We start from the raw sequence: 23234 nt of genomic DNA, 5'->3' as shown, positions 1-23234 counted from the left end.
TACGCAGTTTCGTAACCGGTCAGGTTAGTTCGGTGGAAAGGATTACTTATGTCTTCGACTGGTATTCAGCAGTACATTACTGTTTAATTGTACACTCCTTTCACCTTTTAAGCTTCACCGGAGGCCGCTTGCTCCTCTCCCGGAGGCAGTTGTCCATGGAAAACTCCATTCCATCCATCCACATCCCCACCGTTCCACACCGCCTGTTCCCGGTATGTGATCAGTTGTTTTCAACTTTGTGTTACACCGTTTTGTCTGGTTCCTTCAAACAGTTTTGTACATTCTAATTTTAGCACCTTTTCCAATAGTTCATGCATCATGTATCACGCGACACTGCAAAGAGGCCGCAGCTGAGGGTTGGTAAAAAATTGTGCTGTTATCAAAGGCAAATGCCAGTGAGCTCGCTATTCCTGTGAGTTCGGGTATATACTGATCGGTCGTTTGTAGTAGGCTTGGGAAAGAGCTAACCAAGGGCATACGTCGTGCTTGGTGTGCGTTCTGACTGACCATCATAAGAAAATCGTTCAGCTATAACGCCTAGCTGCCATGCCACCTGAAGGAAGCACGAGGGCTGAGATACTGCCAGGTTGCCCAAGCCTAGGCGAGGGAAGTCTAGAGTCAGAGGTTGGGTTCGAACCACGGACCTATTGGTCAGTAAATTCGTGCTCTAACCACCGAGCCATCTTTTCCCTCATTGTCCATCATCCTTTTGTCTATTCGGATGGTCGCTTGAAATGGAACTCATTCATCGCAACTGTCCGGATTAGGGATCGATTGAAAGAAGAGAGGACTACATACAGCTTGTCCTGACCAATCGATGCAGTATCCGCCCCGAAAGGTGACACCCTTCAATGGATCAGTTTACAGTGGTATTGATACCGTTCATTGCAAAACATCATGGTCTATTTTAGATTTCTCATGTTGGTAAGCGCATACAATGAGACAGTTGTCTGATCATGGTTGGTTGGTTCATTGATTATTCAGCTGAACGAAGAATTGGAACAAACAAGCGCCCAATATGCTTGATAGCGACCGGCCTTCAAACGCTATTTAATTTTGTTATACTGTCCCGGGGGCGAGATTGTTCAAGCAGTTAGAGCGCGAATTTACTGATCAGAAGGTTCATGGTTCGAACCCGACCGCTGCCTCTCGACTTCTTCTGTCTAGGCTTGGGCAACCTGGCAGTATCTCAGCCCTCGTGCCGTGCTTCCTTGGAATGGCAGCTAGGCACCGAAAGGGTGTTACATCTGAATGATACGTTATACTGTCCTGTACGATGCCATACTACATACAACTGAGGATGGTTAACGCATTATACCGTTGGTTGATATCGATTTGTCGATGCCGAAGGTGTTCTTCATATATTTCCGACAAATCGAAGCGCTGATTCAAGGTCACCTGGGTCACTTCGGTTGTCTGGGACAATATTGCTTCAAAAAATTTCACGTTTAGCGATCCAGTGTTCGAACACAGTACTCATTACTCAACAAGCGTTTTCCTTCCCTACATATAACTGCCCGCTTGTATTGGACTGATACCGCAGTTATCTTCACATTGAGATCTAACTCCTTGATTGAACAGAGGATCGATTGTGGATACCTGGAATTTCCCTTCCAGATGATGTTCAAGAGTTTAGTTAGGTCGTGAGAGAGCTCTTATCCACCATCAGGACTGGGTGCTTTGTTTTTCTCTAGAACTTTTACTTCGTGTTTTTCCCGTTGGATCGCCGTAACGGACAATTCAGATCAGTTGAATCATTCTTCGCAGTGTTCTGTCCATTGAAGCAGACGTATATACCTTGAGTGGAGTTTTCGACCGTCCATCTCTAGGGGGACTTCACGGATCGGCAGCTTTATTGCCGCCGTTTTTCGTTCATTCGTAGTAACTTCCTCCGATCGGTCTTGAGACTGTGGTTCCAGCGTTTCACCAATCTTCTTGCCGAATCGTATGCTTTTCAAGTTTCGATCAGAGACATGAATCGCTCTGATCCCACTTGGATTAAGCCGCTACTTTGATTTTGTGGGTTCATGGTCTTTCGAATGTCGCACTAGGCCTCATTCGGTTTGATGTTAACGGAGCGAGATGGACCAAGTGGTTAGAGCGCGAATTCACTGACCGTGGTTCGAACCCGACTTCTGACTCTCGACGATCCCTGTCTGTCTAGGCTTGGGCAACCTGGCAGTATTCCAGCCCTCGTGCTTCCTTCGTGTGGCATGACAGCTAGGCACCGAAAAGAGTGCTACAGCTGAACGATCACGGTTACATCTTGTGCGTAGTAGATGATCCTTGCCTGGGTTGCAGCTTCTATATGGACACGAATCCTTGCAGATGCTCTAAAAAGGAACAACAGTCTTTAACACATGTTCGCCATCCGGGCCGGTCTGACTGCCCGTTGGGTTACGGTTGGGCTGTGTCGGATATCTCAGTATTCACGTCAGCACTTGTGTCAGCGACAGACGGTAATTAACACACAGTTGTATGAAGTTCTCAACATTGGTAGCTTTGAGACCACCGAGACGGCCTTCTTGCTTGTGGATCCTTCCCACTGGGACGTTCAGATCGCGAGGCTGAACACCGATATCCTTGTACTTTTCTCGCTTGAAGAAGGTTGGGTGGATTTTCGTTGAAGATGCATTCGACAGTGCCACTGCTGAGGTTTTTTGGACACTTTCCGGAATAGCGAAAAGTTTTTGACCGACCCGGCCTATGGTACCGACGTGAGAGTACCATTTGGTCATCCCGTCCCTTTTCGGGTTTTTGGCTCCGCGTAGAATATAATAGAACATCGTCAGTTCCCCAGCCCCGATGATGATCTGAGGATGGGATCTAATCGGTTGGGCGACGATCGCACTGGCCCTCACTTCACCCTGCCCGGTTCCAAAGCATGGTGCCCGTGGTGGAGGGAGGGTCCGCAAATCTTCCGCCGTGTGAAGCGCGGTTGAGTTTGTGGACACTCACATATTATACGTTCTTCTTGCTTAGTCCGCATCTCTTGAGTGCTCGGTCATTGAGGCCGCCTATATCGATGGTGTGAAATGTACTTGAGTTTTATGACAAAAACCCCGGTGTCCTGTGTGACCAATCGCGTCTCCGCTTTCTGAACGTTCGTGTTCAGTCGAAATGTACTGCTGTTTAGACATATCACGCTTTTTGTATGGCTTACTGTTATTTTTTCGGTGTCATGTGACGTGCGATGGGTGACCGTAAATAGATTATCGGATTTGGAGTACGCATCACGTCCGGTTTCACGATAAATTAGAGTTCGTGACCTCCAAATAAGGATAGCGCGACACTTATCGCTTTGTATGGAACCCGAACTGTACTGAACAGAAGACGAATGGAACACAATGCGGCGTTCATGATCTGACCACCAGAACGCGTGGATGGCAATTAGTAATTAGCCATTTCTTTTTAGTTCCACAGATAACACGACTGTTTTACAAAGGCAGCACAGATGGGGAAATTGGGCAGGTTTTTTGTTCGTTTTATGTTTTCATTCACCGTTGGACTCGTCGAACAATGTTTCGCGCTAGAGCGACATCAAACGAATGCGTTTTTTTCATCTAGTTTTTTCTTCAAAATTTCTCTGCTGATTTGCCAACCTGTTCTTTCTGACTGCTGACACCGCCCACAGCCTAATGTCGAAAAAAGAGGCTGATAGGAGGGAGCACAACAGCTATATTCCGAACAAGCGAGTGCAAGAGCTTGGGTGCGAATGTACAACGATCTCAAGCTATTCATTGGTCCAATGCTCACGCACGCAGTCTGTCTGTGACGCGCTGTACATTGCGGGGGCGTTATCTGACCTTGACCAACGCTGACTCGCGCTGTCTAGGTTTGATACAAGGCTGTGAAGCGCTGCATATTGAGGGGGCGTTGTGTGTCTGGTCAGCATCCAGCGCAGCTGAGGATCTCGGTGGATTTCAGGCATTCGGTGGTTGCTTTCAGGACTCCGGCCTTCCTGATGCAATCAGACCGCACAAATGCTTTAATTCAGTCAAACGACTGTCTGTGACCCAATGTTCTGTACTGGAGGTTTCATTCCGACACCATCAGAGTTAGTAAACTGTTGAAATATTGGTTGTTGATCTGTTTGCCAAGCTTGGTGACGAAACGTTTGTCAAGCTCAGCGAACAGATCAACAGCCACCTGGTCAACAACCAACCATCAGGGTTACTCATACCGAGTTGGTAAGGGGATAGAGGGCTGACGAACACGGTCTCCCAGGTTGTTCCTTAAAAACACGTGTGCCATTGTAGGGGTCTGCGGCACCCACTCATACCCATGAGCTAAAGATTTGATTGAAGGCATCTTTTCCAGATGTGAGTGCTTCGACGCTCCGCCAACCTGCGTACGACTGTCAGTTTAGAGCGCAAATTTACTGACCCGAAGGTCTTTGGTTCGAACCCGACCTCTGACACTCGAATTTCCCTGTCCTGGCAGTATTCCACCCTCATACTTCCTTCGGGTGGCGTAACAGCTAGGAACCGAATAGGTGTTACAGCTGAACGATTTTTTCCCTTTTCAGTTATTTTTTCATCGCATTCCCCTGACACTATCTTATGCAATTCTTACCTTTTTAGGTTAGATTGTACAGATGGCCGCCCACTGGACACACTACACACAGCTTCCCCACACCCAGTTGACGGCGACTCATTCACCGGTCTGCTTGAGCTCGAAGCTCCTCTGGCGCGTCCTGAGTCGGCCGCTACCGAGGATGGCTCTATGGTCAAGGGCGACAATGTGGGTCCGCTTCGATTGGCTCGTGGTTCACCACGCCGCCCCGAGGAACTGATGAGCGAGCTATCTGTACGAACGTTAACGGGATTGGAATTGAAGGAATTGAACAGAATACGACGTCGAATGCAGCGTTTCCCCGGTCAACGACGCAACTCCCAGGATACCGATGTCGGTTCGGAAAAGAACGCGGTTGAATTAAAAAGTACATTCCAGGATCTAGTTATGAAACGTTTGCATCATGTTAGACTACTGAACTAAATGATTCAACTTGATATCACATTTCGAATCTCGCCACATCGTGGGTTCCGCAGAGTGAGAGAGAAACCGCCAATCAGATCGCCTCAGTAACTAGCCTAAACTTTGGGTGTCGCTTTGAGGATGGGGTCGGTTTTCTCAGATGACTTTCTGTTGTATAGCATTGTGCGCAGTACGCTGCTTAATTTGTAGAAACGATGGTACCGTCGTCAAAATCTCTCCCGGCGCAACCAGGTCTTCGCTCAACTACTTAGCTTACCCTAATGTGTAAATGGAAAAATTCCCTCTCGGACGTTTCGAAAGGAAATGACAAAGCTGTGAAATTTGATATAAGGTCGGCGGTTTGTGGGTGTCACTGTCATCTACTACTTCTGTTCTGGCTCTTGAATAGCACCTCATTTGTATCACTTTGTAGGTCATCGATTTTTTGAACTTCCGGGTACTCGACGTCGTCGCTGTACGCGCTTCCGCAAGAGTCTTCTTATGACCCCACAACGAAGCTGGAGTGTTCTCGAGCAAGCTGCAACTCTTGGACCCGGTCGGCCAGACGGCGTTGCTTCACATGTAGTCCGCGAAAACACGGGGTCTGCGGGACCGCGTACAAAAGAACCTCGGGTTTCGAGAGCTGCGCGGCGCATAACGAAAAACGATGCATCATTCAATGCAGGTGCTGCTCTAAACCCTGGATCGGCACACGTTGTGGAAAACAGCCAGTCTCCTGGTCAAGTTTTTGGAGGTGAGTTTTAATAACACACCCATTTCGCACTGGTCTTGGATCAGTCGTTTGCTTTTGCTGAACGAGGAATTAGAACAGAAGACGTGGATACGTGCGTTTTGGAGTAAGGGAATGCTTTTCCCCTGAAAAGACATCAATGGTGGTCTACCTTTGTCGAGGAAATTCGTTATTCCAGGTGACCTACTTTCAGTCTGGGACTCAGGAATCACAACTAGAATACTGGAGATTTTACACATTTAGAAAAAAACAGCAATTCAATGTCCAGCCTTGTTTTTCGGCTTTACGATAAATATTGACAAAAGTAGATTGGTTGGCAAATTTATCCAGAAAATTCTAATGTTGAAACTATCAATTGACCTCGAAAACTGTGATAGGTCACTGGGACTACCGTTGACATCAAACGGCTTCACTACCGTACAGCCATGTCAATTTATTTTAACGGGACAGGGAGGGAGTTATGCCACCACAAGCCTCCGAGTGGCGTACACCTCCAAAAAAACCGTTCAGCTGTAGCACCCTTCCGGTGTCTAACTGCGATGCTGCTCGAAGGAAGCACGGGGTTTGGGATACTGCCAGGTTGCCCAAGCCTAGACAGGGGATGTCGAGAGTCAGAGGTCGGGTTCGAAACACGGACCTTCCGGTCAGTAAATTCGTGCTCTAACCACTTGGGCCATCTCGCCCAACACGTAGTCAGACAGTCCGAACATAAACTGACCGCGTGAACGCCTTTGACATAGGTTAGCTGCCATATCGTTCAGTGCCTCCTGTCGAACATATGGATGGTCACGTGAACCTCATCCTGGAAAACAAACAACATCCAAAATTTCCGCAACATCCTTCATTCCCTTGTGCCATATCACATTTCGTATAACTTTGGATTTCCGCCATTTCGGACGGAAAACATCTCGGTAGACGGTAACTTGGCATGTGTAGTGCAGGCCCCATCCACCGTAGCTTACATGCTGGACGCCTTCCTTGAGTAAAGTACCGTCTGCTGATCAAGTTCGCGGTTGCATCCGATTCCAGCCATGGTTCTTAGACATCGATGATCAAAGACCCAAAGATGTCTCATTTCCTCCAGTCGAAGTGGTCAAGCACCACTGTGAAACAGCATTGTTCGTCAACTCCTCGGCACATGAATAAACGGTTTCAGTGCAAGTTGTTCAACCCTGCACAGATTTCCCCTGAATATAAACACAACGTGATTTGTCGATTCTGTACCACCAATTCGAGAAAAAACAGTGTCACGGGATGGAATTCGACCACGTGCTCTGCCCTTGACATCCCTATTACCTTCAATTGCCAAAAGAATCGATTAGAGAACTTGTGACGATCGTTGCACCTTCAATAACGTCACAGTCCTCGACCGCTACTCTCTTCCTCACATTGGTGATTTTCCTACTGTGCTATAGGGGAAGCGTGTGCTCCCTACAACCGATTCAGTGCACGCCTACCATCAAAACCCATGATAACATCCCAAAACGACCTCTCTTTAACCTCTTTTTGAGTTTGATGGCTTACATAATGCTCCTCGAAAGTTCCAGTGTTTTATTGATCATGTTCTTCACCGTTTTGGTTTCGTTCTTCCCTGAATCAGTGATAGTCTGATTGCTTTGTTTGAGGTGTTCCATAGGACCTTTTGCGTTTGCGATCGATTTGAACACTGTGGCCTCACCATAAGTGCTTCCGCAGGTGTTGTAGGCTCGTATACGTTGGACTTTCTTGGCCATCGCATTGATTTAAATTGTGTTAACCCGCAGTCCGAGCAGGTTACCACGATTGCAGACTTCTCTGCCTTACAGTCAGTCAAAAGCTTATGGGACTTTTGAGTACATTCAGCTAATAGTGTCATTTTCTTCCTGACTGTTCAGCCTCTGATTTTTTGCAGTCAAATTCCACACGCTGTAGGCGCATTTCGTGTAGAAAAATCGCCTCGGCCGATGTCTTCCTGCTGGCACACTTCATTAGTGACCCAAGTACTCACCTGGATGCTCAATGGCTCAGTAGTTAGAGCGCGAATTTAATAAGCGTGAGGTCCGCGGTTCGAACCCGAACTCTGCATCTCGACTTCCTTTGTCTAGGCTTGAGCAACCTGGCAGCACCCCAGCCCTCGTGCTTCCTTCAGGTGACCTGGGAGTTGGACACGGAAAGGGTGCTACAGCTGAACCTACGGATGCCTACCTCTCAAGTAGCCATTGACGCTGTGTTCGCGAGTGCCTACACTTACAAGTCCTCAATCGGACAGTCTGGAAAGAAACTGATAGCGCAAACGCCATCGACATCGATTTGTCGCCATTTCTGTTAGTCTCCACCAGAAGCAGAGGGAGGGTTTATGGGGCCGTATTTGGGAAGGCGGATGACACGAAAACACCCAAACTCTTCGTAATCTCCTTCACAGCCCTGTGCCAACGCATCGTTGTCAACCTCGAAGTTTATCCCATTCTGAAGGTGTCCGGAGGCCAGCCGTCCCTAATTACCGAACATCACACCCTCTGGACGGATGTGTCACGTGCAGGATACGCACCAAACGAAGCCATGCTCTGATTGGTCAAAGTGCCAGCCAATCCGGATCGAGCATCTTTAACTCGACGCTTCTCGCCCCCTCACGAAGATTCTAGCACGACCTATAAATACGGTTGTAATAATTCTCCTGTCTCCATAAAGCGCTGTGTAGGGCAACCGTGCCTTTTGATATACCATAGTGGGCGGAGCAGGAAAGCCAAGGGACCGATACAGAGGTGCACTACCGTTTAGCATGACACAACAGGAGGCATGGAAAACAGCACTCGATTCTGTAGATGAACCTGGGGAGGTCAAACAATGGCTTGGCTGCTAAGTACAAAAGCCACTACGAGAAAACTCAGCTGCGTTGGTTATTGCCCGTTTCTCTCGATGGGAACTCCGAGACATCAATGGTTAGTTACACTGTTGCACATAACCCAACCGTGTCCTCAATGGCGCTGATGCATCCGAACTATCGCCTTCCATCATCAGTTTCATTGAGTATCACCTCGAATGCATAGCTATCTATGTCACCTCTCCGAATCATCGGCAGACGAAACTGTGCCAGCTGTGACCACTGTGCTATAACGTTACATGTTGTGGACATGGGCTTCCATCGCTTGCTACCAGGCTACGAGTATTCCTTGTTTTAATTGTACTTGGAACTGATGCCGCGATCTTCGATTCAATCTGGAGGATCGAAATACGAATAGCAATCACTTCAACCAATGCCCCACCTTCTTGGTTTTGATCCAACAGGTTGGTTGGGGGCGAGATGGCTCAGGTGGTTAGAGCGCGAATTTAATGACCAGGAGGGTCTGTGGTTCGAACCCGACCTCTGACTCTCGACTTCCCCTGTCTAGGCTTGGGCAACCTGGCAGTATCCCACCCCTCGTGCTTCCTTCGGATGGCACGGTAGCTAGGTACCGAAAGGGTTTTACGGCTGAACGAACAGGTTGGTCGGACTACGTCATACGCTCGAATTTTATATTTAACTTTCAGCGAGCGTGGATCTATGGTATTGCTTTTGTGGCTTGTACCGTCACGAGGAATCTGATATAGATAACACTCATGTATACGGTGGGAGAAAGGCAACAAGTTAATTGAGGTTGTATAGACGTAATACACTACTCATGAGGTTGCTGAAAACTTTTCGAGAGCCCTTCTTAGGGATCATCAGGTACTCCCCGTTCGTCCAGTCGTAACACCCCTCGGTGCCCTGCCTCCCGAAGGAACAAGGAAGGCAGGGATACTGCCAGGTTGCCCAAGCCCAGACAAGGGAAGTCGGGAGTCAGAGTTTGGCTTCCAACCACGGGTCTTTCTGTGGGCAAACTCGCGCTCTAACCACTGAGCCATCTCGCCCCCCTAAGTAGACCCCGAATGCCCTTGTTCTAGTGGATAGCAAATTACACGAAATCCGACCAATACCCTCATCTGCGCGCAAATTTAGAAATTAGAAGACCGCGCCTATCTGATGAGCTCCAAGAAGGATGAAACCAGTCCAGGGCTGCCGAAGGCTTTTCAACGACCTTGTGAGTAGTCTCTTACGTCTGCGCACTGTACTTTGATATCTCGAATATCGTACCAACTGAAACATGAGGCGGCCTGGTGTAGCACACCATTCATTGAAGAATAGCATCATAAACGAGAGATTCAGTTGGGTTCCAATTGATTTTCCCGTCAAAATCCAAGTGGTATGCAGATTAGTGTGTCAATTGATTGAATTTATTCAAACTGCTTCCCCCTTGACAAACTTTACATGATCCTTGTGCACAATTCATGATTCTGTGAGTGGCAAATCCATACTTTTCTTAGTACGGTGAGCCTGTCACCAAAAAGGACAACTTTATCAGCTGTTTAGCACTGTTACCAGGCGTTGATTTTTGTGGTGACGTGGTGTATTTAATCCCCTCGTTTCTGCTGGTCAGCGTAACTGTTTAACTACGTTCTTTGGCTAGATGTAGGGTTTCAGTTGCGAACCTGCGTCGAAAAGAAGTTGCCAGAGTAAAACAACAACATGCCTATACTATTCTCTCCAATTTGATTAGCTCATTTGCACATTTTGTTGTGAGGTTTGCTAGAATTGTTCGAATTGTTTCTTCAGAGCCTGCCGATACGCTTCCTGATACTGACGTATTTGGAAGTAAGCTTTCCCCCTTGCGGTTGCTGCGAGCTGACGGCGATCCAGTAAGTTTTTCGTTAGCATTCTTTGCTCTATCTATATAGAATTAGGCGATAGTTCTGTGTTTGCTTTGTTCAACTTGTATTTAGTCTAGTATAATAAAATAATCCTTCAGTTGTTGCACCCTTTCGGTGCCTAACTGCCATGTCACCCCAAAGGAAGCACGAAGGCTGGTATACTGCCAGATTGCCCAAGCCTAGACTAGGGAAGTCGGGAGGCAAAGGTCGCGTTCGAAGCTCGAACCTTCCGGTCAGTAAATTCGCACTCTAATCACTCAGGCCATCTCGCCCCATTTAGTCGAGTAGCTCCCTCCCAAAGCGAGCACTTTTTAGGATTGACCACTACCCTATTTCATTTGGAGCTTCGGTCAACGGTTTCGGTTTCAAGTTTCGTTGTTTTTTGTTTCAACACGCGTGCACACTGTCGTCTTGATTGCTCTCCTCGTTGTTCTACTCATTGTAGCTGCATCCGTCTTTACTCACTCTTGTGGATAACGGCGTTCTAACGAACCTAAAAGGTTTGACTGTGCGGACTGGATCGTGTTTTAATAACGAACTGCATATTGCTGTGCTTCAGAAGCAAACATCTCCAACAGACTCGAGATAGCTCCGTCCGGAAGGTCCGTTGTTCGAACTCGGCGCCGGTTTCTCGGCTTCTCCCGTCTAGGCTTGGACAGTGCTTCCTCCAGGTGGCATGACAACTAGGCCTCTGAACGTTTCCAGTGAGAACAATGTCTGTGAGAGCAATGTCTGAAATGAAAACCTGAAATTCAAACTTAGATTCAAACAGTGCAGTGAAACGAACTGACCATCGATTTCTTCATTGAGCTCTATTGGGTTTCTGTGACCTCTGATTCATAGTTTTTAAGTAGTTTGTTGGCGTGTTGAAGATCAACTACGGTCGCGTGCATGCATATGGTGGCTTTCGTCTGTCTATTCTGCCTGTCTCTACGCATTTTTTTCTCTCCTGGTGTAGCTGGACTATTTGCCTCCTGTGTTTGTCGAACTGGATATCCTCACTTGTCCTACCGCGGGTGTACTTGGACCCGAAGCAGGCTCAACTCACCCCAATCCAGCCTCGGAGCAGAGTGCACCCTCACGACATCCTTCTCATTGGCTTGAGACGGCGCGCTGGGTGCGTTACGAAGAGGACCTGGATCCACTCGCGGGCAACTTTGGCCAAGCACATAGCCCACCTCTAACTTTTCATGCTGTCGTCGAATGCCGCCGTTATTTGGAACAAGGTGAGTCTTTTCGAACAGATTGCTTCGGTTCGCGAATCGGTCTGTCTCTTCCGATGGAGATAAACTAGTTCCAACTCCATCTTCACGATCCATTTCTTCCGTGTTTGGATATCAACTGCCAAAATCTGCAGTGCGAAAATGTTCATAATTGGGGATTCTTGGGCTAACAAGGTCCGCTAAATTCATCGATTCTGGTAAAATGCGTGAGGGTGTGGTTACGAACGCTGCACGCTCCTGCGACGATTCTCACTTCTAGACGTGCATTCGTTTCACTGCAAAAAAACGATATTCTGGCGTCTGTATTTCTTCCCCGATACGTTGCTTGTGTATTCGTTTCACTGCGTCTGTATTTCTTCCCCGATACGTTGCTTTAGGTGCCATCGTGCTTCAGTCCAACACGGTAGGTGACCAACCGCCGTCCCATGCTGCTGGATATTCGGGCTTTGTTGAGCTGGATGCGGCTATGCGTGTGCTGCGTCATGATTGTGGTGCAACTACCGAGGACGTGGCGTTGATTTGGAACGCACTTCGACTGCGTCACCACCACGTGTGTGATTTGCCACATCAACCTTTGGAGCTGTCCAGTAACTGGCTGTAAGTTTGGTGCTGTTGATCCCACTGCCCCCTCAACGTACTCGGCTTTTTCCAGATTTAAAACAGCTTTGACCTTCTTGCAGTAAGTTGAAGTTATTAACCGGAGAACATTCAACTACTGTCGTTCGCTCGATCACACAGCCCCCGGTGGGCCGTACTGCGCAAATACACCTCTTTATTTTGGCATTTATTCATCTTCCACTTTCAGGGCTTTGTGCCTAACCTAAGTGCATCGACTTCCTGTGAAGTTAAGAACAGTGTCTGGGTAATACGACCAAGAATAGTTCCAATGGGCGGCTCTATTACATGATGCCTCCCAGTCTTATAAGTTCATTTACCGAAGTCTGTCACTATCAATAAAACACACCATTAATCGGACAACCTTTCTGAAACTTGAGGCGAATAGCCCCGCAGTCGACTGATTCGTTGCAATACAAAGCCAGTGACGTTGCCTGCGCCTGAACCGGAAACATTGCAGTCGGTATCGGATAGTCTGCCGTCCCAATATCTCTTTGTTCATTTCTTCACGCCAGGACTTTTCACATTGCCTAGCTACTATGCCACCCGAAGGAAGCACGGGGGCTGGGATACTGCCAAGTTGCCCAAGCCTAGACAGGAGGAGTCGAGAGGCAGAGGTCGGGTTTGAACCTTCCAGTCAGTAAATTCGCGCTCGAACCACTGAGCCATCCGGCCAGCATACTAACGTCCAAACATTGTTTTTTTCTTTTCTGAGTGGCTTGCTGAACAGTCGTGCAACTCTGTGTCGGTCCTCGGCTTCCTGCGCCGCCCACTATGGTATATCATGGAGACAACTGAAGTTTATTTCGGCTGTACTCATAGGGTAATCACAGAATTTTCCACAAGGTCGTGCTAGAATCTCAGTGAGGGGGCGAGAAGCGAGAGTTAAAGACGCTCCATACGGATTGGCTGACATTCTGACCAATCAGGGCCTTCCTTCGTTTGGTCAGCACCTGACACATTCGTCCAATTGACATGCTGCTCGGTCATTAGGGTCGGCTTGCCTCCGAACAGAGATTCTGAGGTTTGGAATCTGTACTCCATTCTGTGAAGCAGTAAAGCAGCACTGTGCTTGGAACCACAAATTATTAGAAATCAGAATTTCGATTGGGTAGAAAAGCAGTGCGATCAATTTCTACGTCGCTTTGCATTCCATCCGGCCATTCACTTCACCTGATCCTTCTGGACTGGCTCGCCAGATTATGATGCGCTGAAAAAGTCCACATTTTGCTTGTGAAGATGGGCACCTTTCTGAACTAATTAGTCACACTTCAATTTCTCACTTTTCCTAGTCAGAACCGGATGCCTGTGCAGTCTTGGCTTTTCAGGTTCTCAGCTTGTAACGTTTTTTTTACGGTTTTCCTCACTGAATACAGTTTGTTACGGGCAGTTTCTGAGGCGCTAGTACACCTCGTGTGAAATTCGACTATACATAATTGTAGCTAATACCACTTTCGATCCCGTATGGGATGACCCCTGTCCATTTCATTGGCCAATCACTCTGTAGCAACTTTACCAGGTGGTCGTCTGTTTTTTTGTCACCTTCATCGCCTCCGCAATGCAGTCACCTCTTCTCATCAAAACTTCTTCATCCGAAACAGTGCTTCCCGGTCTCAAGGATTGCAGTTTTCCCGTGCGGTTACTTCTGTCGACCTCCAGAGGCCACAGAATGCTGGCGATGGCAAGCGGACTGCATCGGTCCCAACACTGGTAGGTCTATACCACACTACGCGCTTAGTATGGTTTGAGCAATCCGATCACCCTTTTTCTGGTACGCTAGGGAGAAATCCGAGGAGACTTTGTCCTATCACAGAGGCGGTTGCAGCAGTTAGTGCGACATACTTCATGGCAACAGTGACCTGGAAATGCTTTTTACTGAGTAAGTGGTGGTGTAAGGTTTTTGGTAGAGCTGTTGGCACACATATACTCGGTCGATATTGATCGATCAGCCTGATAGATTGGTTTTTGCTACTCCTTGAGTTGTACTGCTCTAGCCTTATGGGCACTCGGTCGAGTTTATTTCGCACAACCATGTTCAAAGTGGTGATGTTCACTCGGCCACTCGAAGTTACGAGCAAAAAACTGTCAGCTTTGGTAGCTGTCATCTCCGTGGGTGAGGATTCCTCGAAAGGAAAAAACCGTCCGCTGCCTAGCTGCCATGCTTCCTGAAGGAAGCACGAGGGCTGAGATACTGCCAGGTTGCCCAAGCCTAAACAGGGGAAGTCGAGAGACAGAGGTCGGGTTCGAACCGCGGACATTTCAGTCAGTAAATTCACACTCTAACCACTTGAACCATCTCGCCATCCGAGGCAGGGTACAGCAGTGACTAGAGGCAGACGTGTTTTCGTCACGCATCCAAACTCTAGCTTTCAACGCGTTGCTCCTTCAGCTGACCTGTACACCAGTGAGTAACGTCCATCGCTGACTTTCGATTCATAGTTTTAGCTGTTGCTTCCAACATCTAACTGTTCACTCCCCTCTGGCGAACAAATAATCTTGAGTTTCGGTCGACCGCATAAAATATTTGTCATAACAACTGATCCCCTACCTAAAAAGGAGCCCAGCATTAAGGATGACTAGATAGCTTTTGTACAACGGAGTTCGACCCTCAGAGAAGCCATTGAACAGAATACATGGCCCTTGATTTAATAGACATTCCTTAGTCTGTCCAAGTATTTGCGCTCATGTGCTCTTTCGTGAGCCTTGTCTTGGGTCCTGAGTCATCGCGTTGCATATTTGGCCAAGTGGTTCACGAACTTTGGTGATAACGTGGCTATTTGGAGCCGAAGTAAGGTGAGATACTTCTGTCCGTTGAGGTGTTCTCCGAAGCAGCGGGGCACCCATTTATTAGTTTTGCTACCCGAGACTGAATGTCTCAGTTTACGACAATAGGGAATGGAAGTAGCACACAATGAACTTCGGGGATATCTCTCAAAGCCACGAAGAAAACCACTGTTGTTTAAAAAATTCCATGCAGGTATCACTACGTGAGACAAACCGGGAGGAAACCGTCCACTAGAATACACGAAAAGCTTCCAAGTGGAAACCACTACCAAACTCCGTTGGTTTTTGTGCATCACGATCGAAAAACATATCAGGTCAATTGGAACTGCACATAGATAATAGCCCAAACAAGAACAAGAACAGAGGGGCTTCGCATTTTTCCGAAAATCGGTTGTTGATAATTTCAGAACGACCACACAAAACCGTACAACCCAGTACAGACTCATGATTGATATCCGGCAAATCAGGATCTCCCACGGCTTACCACAACGCATGAGGTATGTGAAACGGACCAATAAGAATACGCAAAATACTGGGTGGTACAACCAATCACATTGAACTATTTCGCACCACAGATGTCAAGAGGATCAATCAGTGCAAAATGGAAACCGACAAGCCCATCATCTAAAGGCAAGCCAAACCACATTGTAACAGAGATCCGGAGAGGACCAACGAGCAACCAGCGGGATCACCACTAGCCAATCATTCTAGCCACCAAATTGTTAGCTAACTTGCAAAAGTTCAAGCAAGAGTGGAGTAAACACCCGCCCAACAGCGTACTGACGAGGTATACTCGGCAAAATGTCTGCAAATCAATGGTCAACATGCCGGACAAGCCAACGAATTCCAATACTCAATCAGGTATTTGATAACCGTAGACCAAGATCTATGGCCCGTGTATGCTGGAACCAAGAAAAAATTGAAAAAAATCAGATTTCGTTGCGCTGCAAAGACTTCAGTTGAGCGATTTGTTCAACACCAGGGACGAGGCGTCAGTCATGTGTTATGCATACGGAGCCACTAGGAAAGTTGCAGTTTTTGTGCCTGATTGAAAGTGATGCAAACACGACAATGGTCACCCTTGGACCTGACACGGTGTCTACATCAGGATCTTCGTGGTCCCCCTCGAGACGCTGCAAGATATGGTTGCTGGTCGGTGTAGCCGTCAGTTTTTAGCCCGGTTACCTGAAATCGTGCCTCGAGGGGTAGGTATTTCGGATTGCTTGTGCTAGGCGGGCTCCATGTTCGCTCGCTTTCTGTTTTAGTCTGTTCATAATCAGGGTTTCAAATAAATAGTGGCTGTGCGATAGTAAGCTGTGATAGCACTGACGTTGTGTTGCATTTGAGCGTACCGATTATACACAGGCAAGAGAGGACCAGTTAGTACACTGGGATACGTTAAGTAGTCAAGGTCACAGTAGCAGGCTGCAATATGATTGGACGGTTTGAGTGGAGAGCACCAGCATGAAGACGGGGTGTATGCTGTGGACAGGCTTGATCATGAGAGTAAGTCCGACGAGGACAGCGAACACTAGTGCCTAAGCTCGTAAAATTGGACTACGCCATCACGGCGAGAGCAAAGACTGGACCGTCACGATGCCTCGTTTGATGCATTTGAACGGCTAGTCACTGACGGGGCGAAATAACAAATAGCAGAAGTCTAGGATTAGTCATGTCCCTTAGGAAGGGTTGACTCAACGGTTACTCTTTTTGACTTCACAGGCTATCTTTCTGTGCAATCTGAGGTTTCCTTTTGCCTATACCAACCGTGAATTTCTACCTTATCCGTTTCATATCGTCTAGCGTGGACTCAACGCAAGCACAGTCCAGCCTTCCCATCATTCATCTGCAGTGCCTATCGGACAACGCGCCTTGTCACTGATCCATCGTGCGCTGACGCCAAATGGAACAGAACGCCCCTCGTGTACCCCGCCGGTACAACCAAGAGATCGCTCAAGTCCTGATATCCAGCAGCAATCTTCAGAACTGGCTCCATCTGTTGTCAGAGCCCCCAAGTTAGGCGACTGTCACCTCAGAGTTCCTTCTAATAAACATGCCAGTGATTTAGAGGGTCGGCTGAGTCCATCGACCGAAGTTGTGTCTGTACAGGTCAGTCTCACTTCGTTCGCTTGTCTAATGTCATCTCGACTCTAGACGAACCGTACACTTTGACCAGCTTTGAATGTGACGCTTAATTTTGCAGGGTTAAAGATTTCCGTTTGAATGAGGTCCGCCTTGGGACCTTCAGCACCTTATTTACTACTTGTGTTGTTGCTGTGATTATGGAATTGTTCCCGATTACCCCTAATGCGCGTAAGGTCGAAATGCTTCCCTTTACTTCTCTTTTCATCAGTACTATGATATCAAATACGATTCTTATAGACTATCTATGGATTTTACGCCTTCAGATTGGGCCCCCAGACTTTTTTATCGCCAGCCAAGTGTCTATACTTTTCCCTTCGAATTGTGTGGTAAATCTTATTTCTCCATTGCACCGTATGTTACTATTTTAGTCGTTGACCTGGCTAAAATATTCCGAAAAGAATACTGTTGATCATTCTGTGCGTGATAATTTAAGTCACCATGTCTTCCACTGGCGACGCTGTCATTTCAAACGCTATTTGTATCCTAGACAGCGGCTACGCTACCAGTGTTGCGGCGGATACTACTGATGAGGCATGCGAGTAGTCTGCGGTTTTCTCGAAGCTCCGCTTCGCGTCTAACGGGAGGTGAGGTTTATTACGGAACTTGTGTAAGTGATGTCTCCTCGTATGGTGAAGAAACGTTTGAAAGTCAATTACCAAGCTCGACGAACAGATCAACAGCCGACAGCCGAAATCGAATTGGTGGACAGTGTAGTTGAACCATTTGGGTACAGGGGCATGAAGTGCCAGCCGCGGAAAATATACTCTGTGGGAGCGACGTTAAAAAAGCAAGGGGAGCCACATCCGAAATTTAGGACTGGTTCATAATCGGTGCTCAGATTCACTGGTTTTGATGAGTGGAAGGAACCTGTTGCTGCGTCAGCAAACTGTTTTCTGATCACACATAGACAATGTCTCCTTGACTGGGGACGAAACTTTTGTAACCCAATTGTCACGCTCGGCAAAGTGATCATCGGCCATGCGATCAACTACCAGTGAAAGGAAGAAGGCCGGTCCGACGAGGACAGCGAACGCTAGTGCCTAAGCTCATAAAATTGGACTATGCCATCACGGCGAGAACAAAGACTGGACTGTCACGATGCCTCGTTTGATGCACTTGAACGGCTAGTCACTGACGGGGCGAAATAACAAATAGCAGAAGTCTAGGATTAGTCATGTCCCTTAGGAAGGGTTGACTCAACGGTTACTCTTTTTGACTTCACAGGCTATCTTTCTGTGCAATCTGAGGTTTCCTTTTGCCTATACCAACCGTGAATTTCTACCTTATCCGTTTCATATCGTCTAGCGTGGACTCAACGCAAGCACAGTCCAGCCTTCCCATCATTCATCTGCAGTGCCTATCGGACAACGCGCCTTGTCACTGATCCATCGTGCGCTGACGCCAAATGGAACAGAACGCCCCTCGTGTACCCCGCCGGTACAACCAAGAGATCGCTCAAGTCCTGATATCCAGCAGCAATCTTCAGAACTGGCTCCATCTGTTGTCAGAGCCCCCAAGTTAGGCGACTGTCACCTCAGAGTTCCTTCTAATAAACATGCCAGTGATTTAGAGGGTCGACTGAGTCCGTCGACCGAAGTTGTGTCTGTACAGGTCAGTCTCACTTCGTTCGCTTGGCTAATGTCGTATTGCACTTTCTCTACTCAAGATGAACCGCACACTTTGAATGTGACGTTTAATTTTTCAGGGTTAAAGATTTCCGCTTATGACCACGATTTATTAGTTTCTCTCCCAGAAACACACTCCTCGATTTTCCCACCTTTTCATAGTAATCATAATGCTCAAACAATGTTTGTTTTTCTTCTGTTCTCCCAACAACAACAGGTTGGTGTACTTCCCGGACTAAGAACTCCTCTGTTGGTATTTCTTCGACTTCATCGTTCACTCTTTATTGCGGATTTCGCAGAACTGTCGGACTCGTACCCTATCCGTTTTGTTGTTCTATTTCTGGGCCCCGATCGACGTCATTTGGACTACGGCGAAGTGGGTCGTGTTCTCGCCACAATGATGGTAGATAAGGTCTGTGTCCTTGAGGTCGGTTTTTTCCGTTCATCCCTCCCCCGGACGCATATAGTGCAGCTGCTTCAGAGAGCCCTTTATGGAGACAAAGGAAGATTAGTACAACTGTATTTGTAGGGTAATCACTGAATGTCCCACAAGGTCATGGTAGAATTTCTGTGAGGGGCCAGAATCATCGAGTCAAAATGCTCGATCCGGATTGGCTGGCATTCTGACCAATCAGGGCATGCCTTCTTTTGATCTGTTTCGTGACACATCCGTCCAATCGATGTGCGGTTCGGTCATTAGGGTGGCTGGCCTCCGGACACTAAGAAGAACGATCCGTCGTGCTCAACAACCTTACGAGCATTGTTTCGTCAAGCAAGATCCACCATCTACTTCTGTCCTTGTATCGTACTTTTATATCTGTGACCCTTAATATCGGGCCATCTCGCAGCTGTTGGACGAGTCGGTTCTGATCGGTTTGTTTGATTTCTGGCTTCTCAGTGGCTAGGCGAGTTGCGCGCGTTTTACGTGAACCTGAGAGGCAGCAGCGTTCTTTGGAGATCCAGAGCTATATCCCGTCAGGGCTCAAGTAGAAACCATGTAAGGGGATCGATGGACCTCACGTTCTCGAGATTTTTTCACAAGCGTTGCCGGACAAACCCCGCTGAGTCGGCTATCATCTGGTATTCAATCAAATTTAAGCTCTTTTGCTCGATTGCTCAATACGATAACCCCTCTCACGGCACTGCCAAAGCAGCGACATATGCATCACCAGAGGTGCGCAGCTGGGAAGCTGGAAGGGAGCAAGGGGAAAGTCATTTCAATTACAGTACTTGTGTGCCTTTGTTAACAGACAGCACACATCAATGCCGAGAGAATCCACGTTCGAGCAAGAGCCGCTTGTTATCCTTCTTACTTCAGTATGCGATTTTCTGTGTGAGTAGAATGCCACTTTGAGCACTAATTGACCTCTGGGATTCTGAGGAAACTTCGGCCAGTTGGTCTAAAGTGCATCTGTCTTTCGTCTATAATCCTTTCAAAATGATAACTAATCGCACTGCTGGTCAGCCGCTCGCGTCCAGCAACTGACCTGAAGTCCGCGGGTTCGTAATTCTCTGATTTTCATAAGATGCGCACTGCTGTAGATTCCCAATATGCAGCTATCTATCTGACCTCTCCAAATCCTTGGCAAGTAAAACGGTAGCAGGTATAACCACTGTTTGGCAAGTACCTGGTTTTTACAACTGATGACGATGAGCGCTGCAGTACCCTTCTATCACGTTCTCCAAACTCCCGCCCCGTTGCTGCATCATAGTCTATTGGTGGTGCACAAGTGTTCCGCGCTTTAGAAGGACCTATTGTCCTGTGGAAGTATCGCGCTCCAGAACTGAATACCGCCGTTCGACCAGTGGCTGGCTTACATGCGCGCCCGGATCTCTGAGAGGGTTCTTATCACTGTGATTTACCGGCAGCAACGGATTGAAAAGGTTAGACGTCATCTACATCAGTTGGCTGGCTTCACGCAGAGGTCATCTAGATGCAACTCCTCGGCGGTGATAAACAGATTAAGTGTAATGTCTTCATATTGGTGTGGTATTTTTGGATGGCATAAAAAGCGCGTAGCTGGATCAGCACGGTGATCAAACTGCTGATCATTGAGCGTGATTTTCATCACGTGACCCCACGGTTGTTCAGAGCAGTTTTACTCTCGTCCAGACCAATTTTCGCTGCGACATATTTCAATCTTGGCTATAAAATTCTCTCTTTTTTCTACTTGAGAAAACAGCCTTGTTTCCCTGAGTGGGCTTTCTCTGATCTACTTGGATCAAAGTACCTTTGGTATGTGGTTAGTTGCTTCTGGACCAAACGGGACTAAACGCGCGAACTTCAAGTTACGGAATACCGAATCTATCCTTACCCTAGACGGAGCAGTTCTTTTGTTAGAACCTTTATAGTTGAATCCTTCAGATTTTAGACTGACATTTGTTAGAACTTTATAGTTGAATCCTTCAGGTTTTAGACTGACAGAGATTTAGCTGACGTTTTCCTCAGCAACTTCCTTGGCTGTTTGGGTAATGTCTTTTAAGATGTAATGCAGTCCTCTAAATGTGTTAGAACCCTTGCACTTTAGTGGCCGAGTGCTCGTCGCAGATGACTGGCTGCCTCATGATTAATCAAGTAGGGTTCAAACTCATCAGTTTGTCCTAGTGTTTGCTCTATCTTACGTTTCCTCGTTCGGAGATGCCGGCGAACCTTTGCGTTCGTCATACCAATTGTATTTTCTATCACAGGCATTTAGGAGCGTGGCCTATACTGCCAGTTCCCGTGACGACCTACTTGATGGCTTGCGCGTTTTCTTGGACACCACGATCGTAGTGCCCTTGCTCAGCGATATCACACCCCGGAGTTTGCTAGCCATGCATGATCAGATTCGTCTGTTTCGACACAGTCGACAATCGGGCGATACGCACAAAGCACGACTCACCCGAGCAACCAAACGGTCACGTTCAAGGTCCCGTAAAGCTCGCGCTGGTTCCCATCACAAACGCTCCGATCTCGATTCAACCCATCTGCTAGGTGAGCGAGAACGCAAAGTACCAGAACACCACACCTCGGTGGGAGCAAACACCACTGGCGTATCACCTGGTGAGTCTATCCCCGTGCTATTTTCAGTCCTGAAGCTCGTTGGCCGGGCACCGTCAGTGAACCGTTACATCGGTGCGTAACGCCAATGTCTATATCAAGTTGACTGTGGATTGCCCGTTGAGTTTCCCTTGGGCAACCAAACACGTTCAAGGTCCCGTAAAGCTCGCGCTGGTTCCCATCACAAACGCTCCGATCTCGATTCAACCCATCTGCTAGGTGAGCGAGAACGCAAAGTACCGGAACACCACACCTCGGTGGGAGCGAACACCACTAGCGTATCACCTGGTGAGTCTATCCCCGTGCTATTTTCAGTCCTGAAGCTCGTTGGCCGGGCACCGTCAGTGAACCGTTACATCGGTGCGTAACGCCAATGTCTATATCAAGTTGACTGTGGATTGCCCGTTGAGTTTCCCTTGGACATGAACTAGTCCATACATTACGTTGCATCATTCTTACTGATATTCTACATCCTCTTATCATGATGGTAATTTACAAAGGCATTCGTGATATGAATGAGCAGTAGTCTCTTATTCTCAGTATTCTCAGAACGCGACAGCTTCGGGGTAACAACGTGAAATTTCATCCTCTGAGTGAAGCCACGCTCTGTGCTGAAAAGCCGAGAAGCACCATGCAACTTGAAAAATACTTGTAACCGATTGGGTAGTCATCGTTTTCGAAAACAAATTGGTGACAATCGGTAGATTTATTGCTGGGCAACGTTCCGCTTTTGACACAAAAGCATAGAACTATAGATTCCACTTCGGGCACATTACCATTTCTGGACTGCATAACACACAAGAGTGCTGTAAAATTAAAAACTACTATCAGAAACCAACAGTCACAGGAGCCGTCCTAAGCTATTCATCAGCACACCCACAAGTCCGTGTACGCCAGTATCGTCTCGTCGACGTTCTGCCGAGTCAGAGCGCCGTGCACAGAAGAGATCGACCGACAGGCAGCTCAAATCGAGATTGTCAACAGGCTTCAAGAAATAGAATTTTCAGTGAGTTTGATTGAGCATCAACTAAGAAAGATATTGGCTCCATTATCTCAACCCAGTAAGGAATGGATTGGCACAGCAGTCATTCCATATAAAGCAGGAGCATTCGGAGATTATCGAAGACTGTTGAACCTAGCCAACATTAGAGTACCTTTCCAGAAGGGAAAAACGCTGCGCTCAATTTTGGTGCAATTGAAAGATCCCCTTCCGGTTGAAAGGACAAGGGACTGTGTATATAAAATTAACTCCAACGATTGAACCAAGGACAAACTGTCAGAGAATTGCACACCAGAGTTGGTGAGTATAATAGAAGGGTAAACAAACCACCAAGGAATGCAGAAGAATACCAAACGCCGGCCGAAAACTC

General features: G+C 47.5%; 2 protein-coding genes across 2 annotated transcripts; one reads left to right on the top strand and one right to left on the bottom strand.

The window, feature by feature from the left end:
• Window positions 1–2429: 2429 nt before the first annotated feature.
• Window positions 2430–2786, bottom strand: T265_05676 (hypothetical protein; the record flags this gene model as incomplete). Its single annotated transcript, XM_009170741.1, has 1 exon — window positions 2430–2786. One exon carries the CDS (start codon window positions 2784–2786, stop codon window positions 2430–2432), a length of 357 nt encoding a protein of 118 aa, XP_009169005.1.
• A 7773-nt stretch (window positions 2787–10559) lies between these two features.
• T265_05675 (hypothetical protein) lies at window positions 10560–23125 on the top strand (the record flags this gene model as incomplete). Its single annotated transcript, XM_009170740.1, has 8 exons — window positions 10560–10664; window positions 11391–11658; window positions 12033–12252; window positions 13872–13980; window positions 18505–19236; window positions 21513–21867; window positions 22030–22152; window positions 22725–23125. 8 exons carry the CDS (start codon window positions 10560–10562, stop codon window positions 23123–23125), a joined length of 2313 nt encoding a protein of 770 aa, XP_009169004.1.
• Window positions 23126–23234: the final 109 nt, after the last annotated feature.

Source organism: Opisthorchis viverrini (assembly GCF_000715545.1).
Source record: "Opisthorchis viverrini unplaced genomic scaffold opera_v5_111, whole genome shotgun sequence".
Lineage (NCBI taxonomy): Eukaryota > Metazoa > Platyhelminthes > Trematoda > Opisthorchiida > Opisthorchiidae > Opisthorchis > Opisthorchis viverrini.
This window is presented reverse-complemented; position numbering and strand designations above follow the sequence as displayed.